General features: G+C 37.6%; 1 protein-coding gene across 1 annotated transcript in view; it reads left to right on the plus strand.

Annotated features, from left to right (window-relative positions):
• Positions 1–6,448: 6,448 nt before the first annotated feature.
• Positions 6,449–14,669, plus strand: part of CDH7 (cadherin 7) — a gene marked incomplete at both ends in the record, with an annotated part of 124,370 nt that continues 116,149 nt past the window's right edge. Inside the window, one exon of the mRNA XM_079717575.1 lies at positions 6,449–6,658. Coding sequence (XP_079573701.1) covers positions 6,449–6,658 — 210 coding nt within the window. The remainder of the gene's footprint in view (positions 6,659–14,669) is intronic.

A 14,669-nucleotide genomic window follows, 5' to 3' on the forward strand; every position in this document is an offset into this window, starting at 1 on the left:
TACGTGGGCCTCTCACTGTTGTGGCCTCTCCCGCTGTGGAGCACAGGCTCTGGACGCGCAGGCTCAGTGGCCATGGCTCACGGGCCCAGCCGCTCCGCGGCATGTGGTGATCTGATTTTTTAAAGTAGTTTCCCAGAGGTGTCAAGTGGAGCAGAAAATCCAAGAAAATTTTATAATAATGAATCCGTTTGGGTAAAATGGTATTAAGGTTAAATGAATAATAAACTATCTACTTGGAAAGAATTCTTTGCCACTTAGTTGAACAAAAATAATTGGAACAAAAAGGTAGCATGATAAAGTGATTTCAGGTCAACAAATTATGTTGATTTAGTAAATACTGCTTGATTGATTCTCACCCCTCTCTTTTTTTTTTTTCCTTTTTGCTCCAATTTGTTGAAGATTTCCTTTGTGAGGTTTCCTTTTGCATTCTTCCGACTAAGGTGTTTTGTGCTGATCACAGTATTTTTTTTAATGTATATTAACTCTTTTATTTGTCACAACCAATCCCATTATGTATATGTAGTAGTATTATCGCCTGGGTTTTTTAACGTCTTTATTGGAGTATAATTGCTTTACAGTGGTTTGTTAGTTTCTGCCGTATAACAAAGTGAATCAGCTACACATATACATATATCCCCATATCCCCTCCCTTTTGCGCCTTGATCACAGTATTACTTTTGGTGATTTTCATTTATTTTTGGTTTGGCAAAAAAACAAAAAACAAAAACCTAACTAATGTTATAAATTTTTAAAGTTATAAATTTTAGCAAAAAAAAATTGAGCAAAAAAATAGTTTTAAAGTTATAAATTTTAGCAAAAAAACTAGAGCAAAAAAAATAGTTTTAAATCTAACCCAGATTTTTTTAGATTTTAGATTAATTACCAGACCCGAAGCAGTCACTGGTGTTCTTTCAAACATCTGTGGTTGGCCTTTGTTCAGTTCTTCTCTCCTCAGATATAACCTGTTCCTATTGTTTTTGTCCTCAAAGTTATAATGGTACCCATTTGTAACTGTCCAGAAGTTGACACAGATCTGTAGAAGTTACTTAACTGTACACCAACACATTATTTTTCTGCGCTGTCTTTTTTTTTTCTGAGCTGGTAATAGTTACCAGGTCAGCAGTTGCGACCTCCAGAGGGCCACTCTCCTAAGCTTTCCCACAGGAGACATGACACAAGACACAGCTTGGGCACAGAGGTCTCTGCTGGCTTCTGATGTGACTTTCCCCTGGTTAACGCCTATATATGAAACTCAGGTAGGAGAGGAGGCGGAAGAAAGGGAGAAGATGAACAATGTGGAAGTCTGAGAAGGAAGGGTGCAGGTTTCTGCTTTGGGGCACAGATTCGTGAGGCAATGTTTAACCCATTGCGAAAAAAGTCAACAGTTGTGATTGGTTGGGTGCTTTTTTCATTTATGTGGAAAAAATGTTATTGTGGTGCCTTTAGACATGTTGACATTTGTGTGAAGATGGGAAGCCTATTTGGTGAGGTTACGCGACAGGAAATCTCAAGTTCAAGTCTTGATTATTTCGTTGATGACCACAAATAACTGAAGGTTTTCCATGATGCTTCAGGGCCCTTCATTTCTTTCATGACATCCTAACCTGGACAGGATGAGCTGGGTTGAACTGCTGTACTGGCCTTTACCTTGCAAACTAGATCTGACCGGAAAGCAAGGCAAGGATTTGGGGACACCTGACCCTTGACCACACAGCTTCCCCCTGCTGTTATCAGGTGTATATTCCTGGCAGAGTTCGTAGCTACCAAAAATGTTGATGTGTGTCTTACGAAACTCGCTACTCAGATCACACTCATTCACGCATGATTTTCTGATTTTACAAGCACACTGCACAAAGGGTATTCTAGAGGCATTTATCTGCCTCATGAAAGAGAATTTCATCCACAAAGCCAGTTAAAGTATCCTTGTACGTTCGTGTAGACCTTCCAGAAAGGTAAAGGAAATTTGCCTCAAGAGCCTGGCAAATACTTCAAATCTTGCAAAGAAATATAATGGAATTGTTCTCAAAGTGATCGTGACTTATAAACATGGTAGAGTAACCAAGGACTTTATATTTTGACTTATTATATGGTTAAGTTTTCATATTAAAAAATGAGGGTGTGGTGGCGCGGTGGTTGAGAGTCCGCCTGCCGATGCAGGGGACACGGGTTCGTGCCCTGATCGGGGAAGATCCCACATGCCACGGAGCGGCTGGGCCCGTGAGCCATGGCCACTGAGCCTGCATGTCCGGAGCCTGTGCTCCACAATGGGAGGGGCCACAACAGTGAGAGGCCCGTGTTACCACAAAAAAAAAAAAAAAAGAGGGTGATTATAATGAAAAGAAACATTCTGTAAATATTTTCTGAATGTCAATTACAATGCCGACTTCTGTTCGAGATACTAGGATCCAAAGATGGGGCAAACATCCCTGTTCATCAAGGTTTATATTAATTCTAACTGCTTTTGAAGGCCCTGATTTAAGTAAGAAGGTACAGAAGTCTCAGGCATCTTTCCTTTGCAGATATTATCATCTCAGTGACTCAAGTAACCCATGGCATTTTCTTTCTTTCTTTTTTTTTTTAAATTTATTTATTTTATTTATTTTTATTTTTGGCTGTGTTGGGTCTTTGTTGCTGTGCGCAGGCTTTTCTCTAGTTGCGGCGAGCGGGGGCTACTCTTCCTTGCGGTGAGCAGGCTTCTCATTGTGTGGCTTCTCTTGTTGCAGAGCACGGGCTCTAGGTGCACGGGCTTCAGTAGTTGTGGCACGTGGGCTCAGTAGTTGTGGCTCGTGGGCTCTAGAGTGCAGGCTCAGTAGCTGTGGCCCACAGGCTTAGTTGCTCCGCGGCATGTGGGATCTTCCCCGAACAGGGCTTGAGCCTGTGTCCCCTGCATTTTCTATCACTCCGTTCTTTTATATGTTCTAGCTAGTTCTGTAACTCCACAATCTTGTATGGAAGAGAAATAATCAGGAGGCAAGAAGAGTAACTTAAAGCATCTCACATTAAAATTCATGCTAAGTTTCATAAATACACAAAATGCTTCTTTTACATTCCTGTGGCTTTCTTTAATCTCTCTACCCTTTAATTATTAACAATGTGTACTTTTTCACAACTGAAAAAGAAAAGGCACCAAAAGCAATTCTATATAATTAAGACCTGTAACAAACAGACTTTATAAGATAATATAGTTGAGCTCCCACATTTTGCAAATGTGGAACATGAAATCCCGGAGGGATCCAAGATCATTACAGCAAGTGATGGAGGGTCTGGTGACCCTCTTCCCAGTCCAGATTATATTTCTTATCAGTGAACATCCTGAGTGAGCTCAAATAGATTTCTCCAATACTGATACCAATCTTTGATTTATAATAATAACAGAGGACATGGCTTAAGGAAAGAAAATATTGCATTCTTGTTTTAAGAAAGTTTTTTGTTGCCATTGTTTGTATCCATCTAGATGCTTTGTTTTACGGTCTGCCTAGTTCTCTGGCACCGACCAGAACTATCAAGAATGTTTTCATTCAGTGTTAAGAATTTTTTGAAACATTTTGCTATAGATTACATTAAAATGAAAACTAACATCACTTCACAGACTAACTTTAATTTTAACATAACTAGTTTCAAACTTAAAAAATCACAGACTTCCCTGGTGGTCCAGTGGTTAAGACTCCGCACTTCCACTGAAGGTGGCACAGGTTTGATCTCTGGTCAGGGAACTAAGATCCTGCATGCTGCGGGGTGCGGCCCCCTCCCCCCCAAAAAAAAACAAAAAACCACCATATATATATATGCATATATATATATATATGTATATATATATAGTGCTTTTAGTTGTGCCAGGCACCATCCTTAGCTTTTTATGATCTGCTTATTTAATCCTATGAATTAGATCAAATTATTAACATTTTCATTTTATAACTGGGAGACTTGAGGATTCATCTCTGGAACTTCTTAGAATTTAAAAATCTTGTCCAAGATCACATAGCTAAGACATGACAGTCTCAGAATTTGAATCTTTGTCTGAGACATATGCCCACAGACTTTACCAGTGTTTAATTATAACAACTCACCAAATCGAGAATTCCAAAAAGTCCATTTGCTATTTAGTTTTTTAGAGGTTGGGTACATTTTCACACTGAAACAATGTTATCAATTTCCCTTAATCCATAGAGTAGGCTAAATAACATCATTTGGCCATATCACATTTTAAAACATTTTGTCTTAGGGACCAAAGCATTTATGGCCTTGTTTTTATGAGAAAATTCATTGTCTCTTGAGGAAGGAGAGTGGTGAAACTGGAAATGTTCTTTGGCTGAAGGGTTCTTGTGCTGGTCTCAGTCCGGTCACCACAACCCTAACCCACCCATCCCCCATCCCCAGGAACCTGGTTTGTGAAGGGGGCCCCGTGCCCATCCCTGTGCTTCCTACTAAAGGCCACTCACCACGAGTACCTTGGTCCTGATTCCCAGTCATCACAGACGAATCCCTACACAAGTGCACATTTCCTAGTTTAAGTATTTACTTGACTTCTTTAACTACAGGTAAACTGAAACAGGTAACTTGTCTCTTAGGTGGGTTAGCTCAGACCAACCTACAATGAACTTCCAACCTAACTGAGGGGCCTCCAATGGAATATCAGTCAATGACCCCAAGTTACATCTTGCTTATTATTCTAAGGGTAGAACAGCTCGCCCTTCTAGAGTGATTTCTAAATGGACCAAATTCATTTTTGATCATCAGAGGAGAGATCTGGATTCTGGGAGACGGTGTTCAGTGCACAGACTGCAGTTAATATGCTCCAATAATAGTTTATCCTTTCTGGGGGTTCTCAGAGCACATCATAGCTTTACGTGGGTTATTCTGGAATGTCCTTTGGAATTTCACAGCTTTACAGAGGTATCTTTAGCAGGAATATGTTCATTTGAATAGAGCTCAGTACATGCAACCTGTTTCTTCCAGTTGTGTGGACTATTTTAACATGTTTAGTACATTCCACCTTTCTTGTACTCTATAGGGCATTTTCCATAAGCAATTTGACCGTCAGAAATCATTTCACGAGTAGCAGACGTTGCTGTTACAGGAGAGAAGGTAGAAGGGTGGAAAAGTTAGCATAAAGATAGTGTATTTTCTGCATGATCGGGAGCTATCGTGTGGCTTCATATTCTTAAAACTATTTTTCTCCTCTTCCTCAAAAAAAAAGTGTTAACCCTTCACCTTAATTATCTCATTGTTGATTTATTTATAGGTTGTCAAATGAATTCATAAACCAACGTGCAGTGCAGTGATTTAAGTGAACACTGTCATACATTTTCATTCCTCTGTGTTTTGGGGTGTATTGGGAAGTTGGTTTTGTAAACTGATTGTATATCTCTTGCATAATCAGAATTCTGTAACTCAAATAACTAGACTTTAGGGTAAAAGATTTTCTCTGTGCTGCTGCTAAGGCACCTCCTGGGTGCATAGGACTATGAATCAGGCTTACAAATAGAGTCTTCTCAGCCCTCTGATGATCAATATAATTCAACTCCATCAATGTTGATGGAGAAAGACCCTACTATGTACAAGCCATGCTGCAAGAGGTTCAATAAATATTTGTAAAATAGCAAATAACTGCAGCTCAATAGAATAACTGAACATGCTACACAGCACACATGACAATAAGTTTGAAGGGTAGAGATTGGAAACCACTGAGCTTTTCAGCTGATCACAATCAAATCAGAACATGTCAAAACAGCTGGTGTTCTGTGACTCAGAATCAATCAACCAGTTTTGAAGCACCTCATACCTCTTTATTTCTCTTTACAGTTTCACAGAAGAGATTTAAGCCAGCATATGTCCTTTCCATTTGGTTAAATCCCTGCTTTGAGCTGCTTGGCTTTCATATTCTAATACCAACGAATGAAACTGACTATAATAGAAAAGAAAAATAACCGCCAGCATTAAAATGATTTTTTAACTGATGTGTTGCTCCATTTGTATTAAATCATACGCTCAAAATTAGGATGCACTAGAAGAGCCACGAAATTTTAAGGTTGCATTATGGAATCAGGATAATTCTGCATCAGCAGTATTTATATCATTTATGAATATGGCAACAGTTTGTGCAATTTTATATCTATGTTTATGATTCATATTTTAATGATGATACCAATAATGATATATTGGGAAGATCAAGAGTCAGTTAGTAAGTGCAAGGAACTTAAAAGTTACTGTGTGTTTCGGCTTCTGACACCAGCTCTTCTCTTTGTTCTGATAGGTACCTATTACACCATTCTTTGGCGAAGGTTATACAGCAGTTGTGACCTCTCCCAACCGAACACTCTACAAATTATTATCTCTGGACTCCCAGCTGACACCCTGCCGAAGGCAAGAGCTACTAAGCCAACTGGAACTGTGCCTTTCCTCTTGTCAAGGTTTTTTTCTTACACAGGAAAAAGAAAGAAAAAAAAAGATGAAGTTGGGCAAAGTGGAGTTCTGCCATTTTCTGCAGCTAATAGCTCTTGTCCCGTGTTTTTCTGGGATGAGTCGAGCAGAATTCTCCAGGTCCAGATCAAAGCCCTATTTCCAATCAGGGAGGTCCCGGACCAAGCGCAGCTGGGTGTGGAATCAGTTCTTTGTGCTGGAGGAGTACATGGGTTCAGACCCCCTCTATGTAGGAAAGGTAGGGCGTTTGGCCTTTCGAAGTCACAAATGATTGTTGTGAATGTCTGTGGTTGAATGGAGAACTGCTAATTTTTGCTTTGGGGATGGAAAACACGAACTGTTGCGAGGTTTCTGGCATTCATTAGCCACGCTGAAACTGTAATCCAGGTGTTATTCATCCCGTGTAGCCACAATTTAGGGAGTGCTGCTTTATTCCTAGGCACAGGTTAGCATCCTACAGAGGCCGAGTTTACCATGATTGTGGCATGTTAGTAAAGCTGTCATGTCCAAGATTAGAGCAAGAATGTTCACTGATAAATGAAGAGTCGTGGGTTCTTACAGCCAGTTGCTTTTCGAGCTTCTTTCTGGGGGCTACTGGTTGAATAATGCTCATACTAACTTTATGCTTATATATCCTTTTCTGGTACTTGCAGTTAAAAATTGCGAAGTGTAATTATTGTGCCTATTGCTTCTAAATCACGAGCAGTTCAAACCTACATTTCTTAGTGGTAGTCTTGTTTTAATGGATTTTTAAGATTTGCTTTTTAAAATTACATTTTGGTTAAAAATGAACGTTCCGTGAAAAGTGATATTAGACCAACAGTGGGCAGTTTGGGGTGTATTTATTTGGTGGCCAAGTGGTAGCCAGATGGAGATTTTTTTTTTTTTTTTTCACAGCTTCTTTCTGGTTGTGTATCTGGGCAGGGGCTTCCTTTTGAACTGAAGGGTGCTTCAGGGGGCGTGGCCTTTCCCCGACAATCCTGGTACCGTGTTCCCACTTTCTAGTCTGTTGCAGGTTTGATTATTTTCATGTCTGTGAAGATTTCCTGAGCTTTTTCAACTTGATGCTGCTCACTGGTAGAGGGTTTCTAAGTGGAGTGTGTTGGCGAGACCTCTATACATCTGCATTTATGCTTTTCACTGTCAGTTTTATGCATCTATTCCTGATAAAGTGAAGCACAGCAAACTGAGGAATTTTTCCCTGAGTATATTTTCAACTGTGAATGATTGAGGAAGAATCTTTGCAATTTATTCCATGGGTCATCATTTCATTTGAATAGACCTTAGGTAAGGGTGAAAAATCTATTTTTCTTGATAGGTATCTACATAAGTCAAGGTAATCTTTATTATATATATTCTTGTTTTCCTTTGAAAGCCTCTGTATTGTACAAATACTGATACTATATTGTAAACAAAAGGATTTGAATACATTAAAGTTTTCTGGGGATGTGGATTAGGAATTCTTTTAGCCTGGTCATAGCATTTTTCTGCCCTAAGAAAGGATGTACACAATTGTTTTTTTGGTGCATGTATATATTTCTTTTCATAGCCATTCTACTGTTATCAGTAGCACCATCATTTACACTTTACATGTATTAAATATCTCCATCTCTCTTGTTTTCTTGTAAATCAAGTGAAAGCAGTAACCTTATGCAATATTAGTGACTAAGAATCTAGCTCAGAATTTCATTCATTTTTAATGAAAATTTGAGAAATTCATCAAACTTTTTTCAGTGGACAGGTCTATAATAATTCAACTGCTTCATAAAGGATCTGTAGTTATTAGGTGAAATCACGCTTTTGCACAAGTGTCAAATTTTCTAAACACGACTAAAATACTTCCATTAATTTGGTTTTAAATGGAGTTGCTTGGGTGAGGTTGACATTTTGAAATCAGTTGTAATTTAAAATTTAAAAAAAAACCTTATTTTAAATTTTGTACCCTTCACCATAACAATTTAAAATGCTTATATCGAAATAATCCCTGTAAGTCAGTTTAAAGTTATGAATGCATGTCTCTAGTTTACTTAAATTCTAAATGCCTGTGAAGGTACTGGGCTATGTGCTGTTGTTATTTTTCTAAGAGAAGTTGTGTGGTTCCTTGATTAGTAGCACCTATTCTGTGCCTCCTTTTCAATTAATCAGAGACAATCGTTTAGCAGATTTTATGTGGCAGGAAACAAGTTTGTGCTTATCTCTTGAACGCCGTGTATGAGGAGTTCAATACTACCCTTCACAGTAAAATGTTCAGGATGGAAATAGGTTTTAAAAAACTCTTAATTGATTAAAGTACAGAAAGGGGGCAATACAATAATTTGAGATGGAAACAGAATTTATAGAGGAGACAAACGAAAGGCTTTAAAAGGAGCAATTTACATTCGCTTTAGAAAAGGTGGCTGAGAACGTGAATCCTTTAGGTTGTTTGAGATGATGAGTCTTTTTTAGGTTGGTGGTCTGAATAGGCCGAGTTATAGGAATAATTTTGACTTCAGCACAGTTTTGATCACTTGGGTATGTACAATAGATATATCTTCCTTTTTTTTTTTTTTTACTTTGGGGGAGGTAATGGCTATGACCAGAAGTTTTTTACAGGACTGAGAGAACAGAAAATTTTAGATGAAGAGTGGAAGAATGGATAAGCAGATAAGCAAGGGAAGAAAAGAAGGAACCTAATCATTACTTTTCACAGATGCATATTTAACCTATGCTGGTTAGATGGCTACACTCTGAGTCTTCCTGACAAAACATAGCTATTTGGGTAATTTGGAAAATATAAATGATGACCTTGGTAAACTCGGTGGCTTTATTTAATCACATAATGAATACATATAGTGTGCGTCAAATTGACTTCAGTTTTATTGCTGACTCAGGTATTTCCTACTAGTTGTATGATTTTGGTTAAGTTGCCTAAAATTACTAAACTGTAGCTTCCTCATCTTTAAAATGGGAATAATGATGTCCGTAATTTGTTTTTTTTACTGAGAAATAATGAGATAAAAATATTTGGAACATACGTTAATCTAGACATCATGATATTTATTTCACTACCTTTTAATTATAAATTAACTGGGTTGTGAATAATCTATTGTGTTGTGTCCATTGTTATATTTGTGATCCTTCAGTTGGAAGTAGACATTATTTTAGAGGAGTGGTCTGTGTTGGATGTGAATGGAAATACAGCTTGTCTTTATATTTGTACAGGATAAAACTATGGCAAAAATATGATTAGTGGGTAAATGATTCAGTCCTTAAACACAAGGACTTAAATGTCAGACAAATCATGTCTAAACGGTTTTTTTTTAGCCTTCAAATTTGGAGACCATATTAACGGCTGATGCCCAACAAGATCAGTTAAATTATTCTACACTTAAATAAAATTTGGTGTTTTAGACATTGGAGATATAGAGGTCACAAGATGGCTTATGACCTTATTATTTTAGCCAATTTACTGAGTTTGTTTAACGTGATAACTCAAGACCAAAGTAGAACAGTCTGGTGGAAAGGGCCAGGAGTGCTTCTAGAACCCTCACCAAGATGCCTCCAGGGCACAGACTTCTGTTAGGATTAGGTTAGGATCTGAGCTTTATCATTAGCATCCCATCGTTTTCTTGTGATACGAGTTGATAAACTGCTGAGTCTAAATGTGTTGACATAAGGAAGGTGTCATCAGTCATTACTCTGATGGAGCTCTTTTTGTTTTAATTGAGGCATAATTGACATATTATTTTCAGGTGTACAACATAATGATTTGATATTTGTATAAATTGAGAAATGATGACCACAATAAGTCTTAATTTACATCTGTCACTACATAGTTACAAATTTTTTTCTTGCGTTGGGAACTTTTAAGATCCACCCTCCTAGCAACTTTCTCAAATGTGCAGTATGATAGATTTAACTAGAGTCACCGTGCTGTATGGAGCTCTGTTTTAAAGAATAATAGTGCACCTTTCCTTAAAAGTATTTCTTAATTGCTGCCATACCTGTTTTCTTGTCCCTTTACAGGGGCAATGAAGTGGAGGGGCCATCCTTTTCTCCCTGTGACTTTGTATCACCCTGACTTGGCTCTCCAAGTGCATAGGAAATAGCAGTTTCTAGCCATCTGATTGCATCACACTGTACTTTTGTAGTCCAGTCTTTTCCTCACCTTGGCATTTCTCCCTTAATGTCCCCTAACCGTCTGACAAAAAATTTTCTCTACAAAACCACCCAGCCTCAGTTCCAGGTAGTAAGTGTTTTTCATTTCTGCTCCCTGTAATGGGCTGCCAGCCGTTTGCCGTGCTCCAGGCCATCACTTTCACTGAAATGTGTGTCTCATTCCTCTTCCACAGTCTGCTTCTCTGGCTGTTAACATCCTTGCCTTTCCTGCTACTCCCCTTTCTTCCCTCCTCATTCAGGGAGAATTTATGCCTATTGCCCTAGTCAAAATCAAAGACAGAGGAATGCAGTACAGGATTCACTCTGCTCTCAGTTTCACCTAGCTTGAAAGTGTTGGTGAGCATATTTGATGCATTTAATTAAACCTCAGCCGTATCTCTCACCGAGAGATTCTCTGTTTCCTGATCACCAAAGCTCTGTTCAGTGTTCCAGAAAAGAAATTTTCATCTTGAAAAGAGGTTGCCTTAAAAGAATTGGGTTACAAATGAGATTCCTTAATGGGGCTAATTCATATTAGATACACAAAAAGAAAATAATCCCAAATATTAAGTACTTAGGGAAGAGCATTTATATCATGGTAAAATTTACATTTTATAGATTTTGGAGGGAAAAAAAAACAGCAAAAGCATCCTCTTAAATATGTAGATTACCTGAAATTGGTTCCAGTCTTAGAAGAAAGCAAATAGTTTGTTTTCCTTGCGTATGCATAGGAAACCCATTTTCATAACATTTTTATAACCAGAGTGAATTGTGAAGACCCTTGTTTTTATCTTCTTGTTACTTTGCTGGTAGAAATGTGGAACTCCTGGTGGCTTCAAAGGGAATTTGGACATGGATAAGCTCTGTGGGATGCAAATAAGTTCAGACCCTTAGAAATATTTTTTTGGCAGCTAATTTTAGCTCTTATAGAACTCTGGTATAACTATAAAGTAGTAAATGCATTTTCTCCACATAAAATCAACAACCCCAAGTCTTTGTATGTTCTTTCAAAACCATAATGAAAATAAAATATATCAGGCTTTGCCACTAAAATGCAGACACCTACCATTAATTCAGTTTAATATTGCTTATTTTCTCTTCAAAGTTATCTTAGGTTAGAAATGAAGGTTGTAGTTAGCTACCAAGTACTTTACATGTGCTACTACACAACTAAAAGTTGGAGGATAGGGACTTATGGTTATAAACCTAATTATAGTCAAACTAGATAACCTAGATTGGCTCTATTTTCTGATTGTTTGTCTGTGTTGACCAAAATCGTTTAAAAATGCTGTCTTCTTTAATGTGTGTGTTTATACACACTTGTTACCCATTTGGTGATGGTAAAAGCAAAAATCATAAAAGAAAAATTCAGTCTATACCCATTGTGTTTTTACATTGTATTTATGTTGAGTTTTTAAGTGCAAAGACAAGATAACCAACTAAAAGGATGATATGGGGCCTTTCTATAGTAAGTGCACTATAATTGTTTGGTCAGCTTTCTGTGCTGTGCTCATTGATATGGAGTCACAGAATCTGCAGCGGTGTCTTAAGTCACCAAGATAAATGACAGAATTAGATAAGGAGCAGGACAGTCACTGAGCCTTTGCTGGCTTCAGCATACATAGTTGGGTACTAGAGTGGGAGAAATTTCATCCTAATCATTTTGTCTGATTTATATTGATTATCTGTCATAGTGATTGTGATCACTGGAGAGAAACAGTAGTTTGTATAAATATGCTTAAAATCTTTTGCATGCTGTGCAGCCTATCCTGTGTTTCCTTTCTTCCCCTTCCTTCTCTTCTTCTTCAAATCCTTATTAAATACCTACTCTGTGTTAGGGACTGTGCTAGATAAAAGAGTCTAAAGAAATAAACTCTCCTCTTTCATAACATTCAGTCTGGTTGATAAGCCAAGCAGGTAACCAGATGGCAATGTAGAACAGTCAGTCCTGCAGCTGATCTACAGCTGTGGAGGTGGGTAAACCAGAGGCACTCATTCATGGATCTGTGAACAAACGCTTGCATGAGGATACCTGGAAAACCTCTGTGATTTCATGATCCTTTTATCCAGTCTCCTTATCAGAGCCAAAAAAAAAAAAAAAAAAAATGGAGGGGGGTGCATATCTTCTTAGAAAGTAGGACAGGGGACTTCTCTGGCGGTCCAGTGTTCTAAGACTCCACCCTTCCACTGCAGGGGGAACTGGGATCCCGCATGCTGTGCAGCGTGGCTAAAAAAACCAAAATGAAACAAACAAACAAAAAACCCCAAAAAACCCCAGTAGGACAGAGTCTTCTAAAACTATATTGGGTGCTTTATATAGTGGAAAGCTTTATATAGTGGAAAGATAAGTAAGCAGAAACTCTGGGTTATACTGGCAAGTTCCTCATTATTTTGAGCAATAAATTACAGTCTTCTCACCTGTAAAATAGAGATCACATAGGTAAAATTTTAAAATATTTTGAAATCATTTCAGACTTACATATAGGTTGGGACGTATCATGCCAGGACCCAGCTTCTCCGAATGCTAGTGTCGTACATGACTGTACCTATTGTTTAAACTAGGAAATTAACATTGGTATAGTACTCTTTACTCATCAACAGGTTGTACTCAGAATTTTCCAGTTGTTACAGTAAAGTGGCTTTTCTGGCAGAAGCCAATCCAGTACGGTGTCTTGCATTTGTCTTGTCTCCTCAAGTCATCTCTTGTCCTTCTTGACTAGTAATTTGGTAGAGTCTCTCACAATCTGGGTTAATTTCATGCTTCTTTCTATTGGAGACGTGTCAGGTGATGTGTCAATAGTTTGGGCAAGAATTCCACAGAAGTGGTGGTATACCTTCCTCACTGCATCTTGTCAGGAGGCACAGGATGTTGATAGGACTCATTCATGCTGATGTTGTCTTTGATCACTTGGTCAAGGGGGTATCTGCCATGTTCTGCTGAAAAAACATCTAAAAGTTTCAAAATCCTGAAGGGAGGTATAAAATTATCTAAGCTGTCATTATAGATTCGAATAAATATTACTGCTGGTTTGAGGGATGTGTATTGAATGATTCATTAAGGTCCACTGTCCATTTTTAGGATGAGGTTGTGGGTTTGTCTGAAACGTGGATGGAATTTAAATCTAAAATGCTGTCAGGTAATATCCATAATTTTATGTAGTAATTGATCTTGTTTCTCAAAAGCACATCAATTTAGGATGTCTCAGAGAAATTGATTTTTTTTTCCTCTGAACCATGCAAGACTACTCTCTGTAGTCTAGGATTCCAGGATGTCTACTGATCTATACTTAAATAAGTGCTTTCTCTCCCACTGCTTACAAAATATAAAGAACTGTTTTATACTGTACAGTGTGCCACAAATATTTAACCCTCATGATTGTAAATAAAACATTGCTTTGGAAAATAATAGGTACAGTCAGCTAAGGTGAAAGAAGTAGCTCAAGAGAATGCAATAGAATGTCTTACATTTTAGTATATTCATAAGAGAGTTGAAGTCTAAATAATAGTATTCTATTTAATGTTTGAAAGATTTAGTAATGAGAATTTCTCTTAATGATTCTTGGTAGAGCCTATAACATTTCTGATTCACAGTACTGTTTAATCTTCAGAAAAGCCTTGTGATTTAGGAAGGAGGAGTTCTTATATTGGAGATGAGGTAAAAGATACATTTGGAAGTACAATAAGTAGAGTAATGGGACAGTCATTAGAGAAATAATTCAGAAGAGTTAGATGGCAAATCTGGAAACTAAATTTCTGGAAAAATGTTAATAAGATGTTTTACGTCTATAAAAATAATTTTTTCTTCAAAGTGTCATTTAGTTGCATTATTATCAAGGCCTCTTAACATATGTTTTTGAAACCTTTACCTTTAAAATGGCATATGTTCAAGAGAGGATAAATACATTTACAAGGGCTCTCAAATTATTGCATACTACTTCCTAAAATTTAGTAAATCTGGAAATTGAACATAGTTAGAATAATAGGGCATGATAATGGAGAGATTAAAATGGTATTTAAGCCAGGACACAGAAATATTTGAAATGAACCCTAGAACAGAAATTTCCAGAATAGGGTATGGAAAAATAAACTGTTGAGACTCTAGAAAGAAAATA

Source organism: Hyperoodon ampullatus (assembly GCF_949752795.1).
Source record: "Hyperoodon ampullatus genome assembly, chromosome: 13".
NCBI classification, from domain to species: Eukaryota; Metazoa; Chordata; class Mammalia; order Artiodactyla; family Ziphiidae; genus Hyperoodon; species Hyperoodon ampullatus.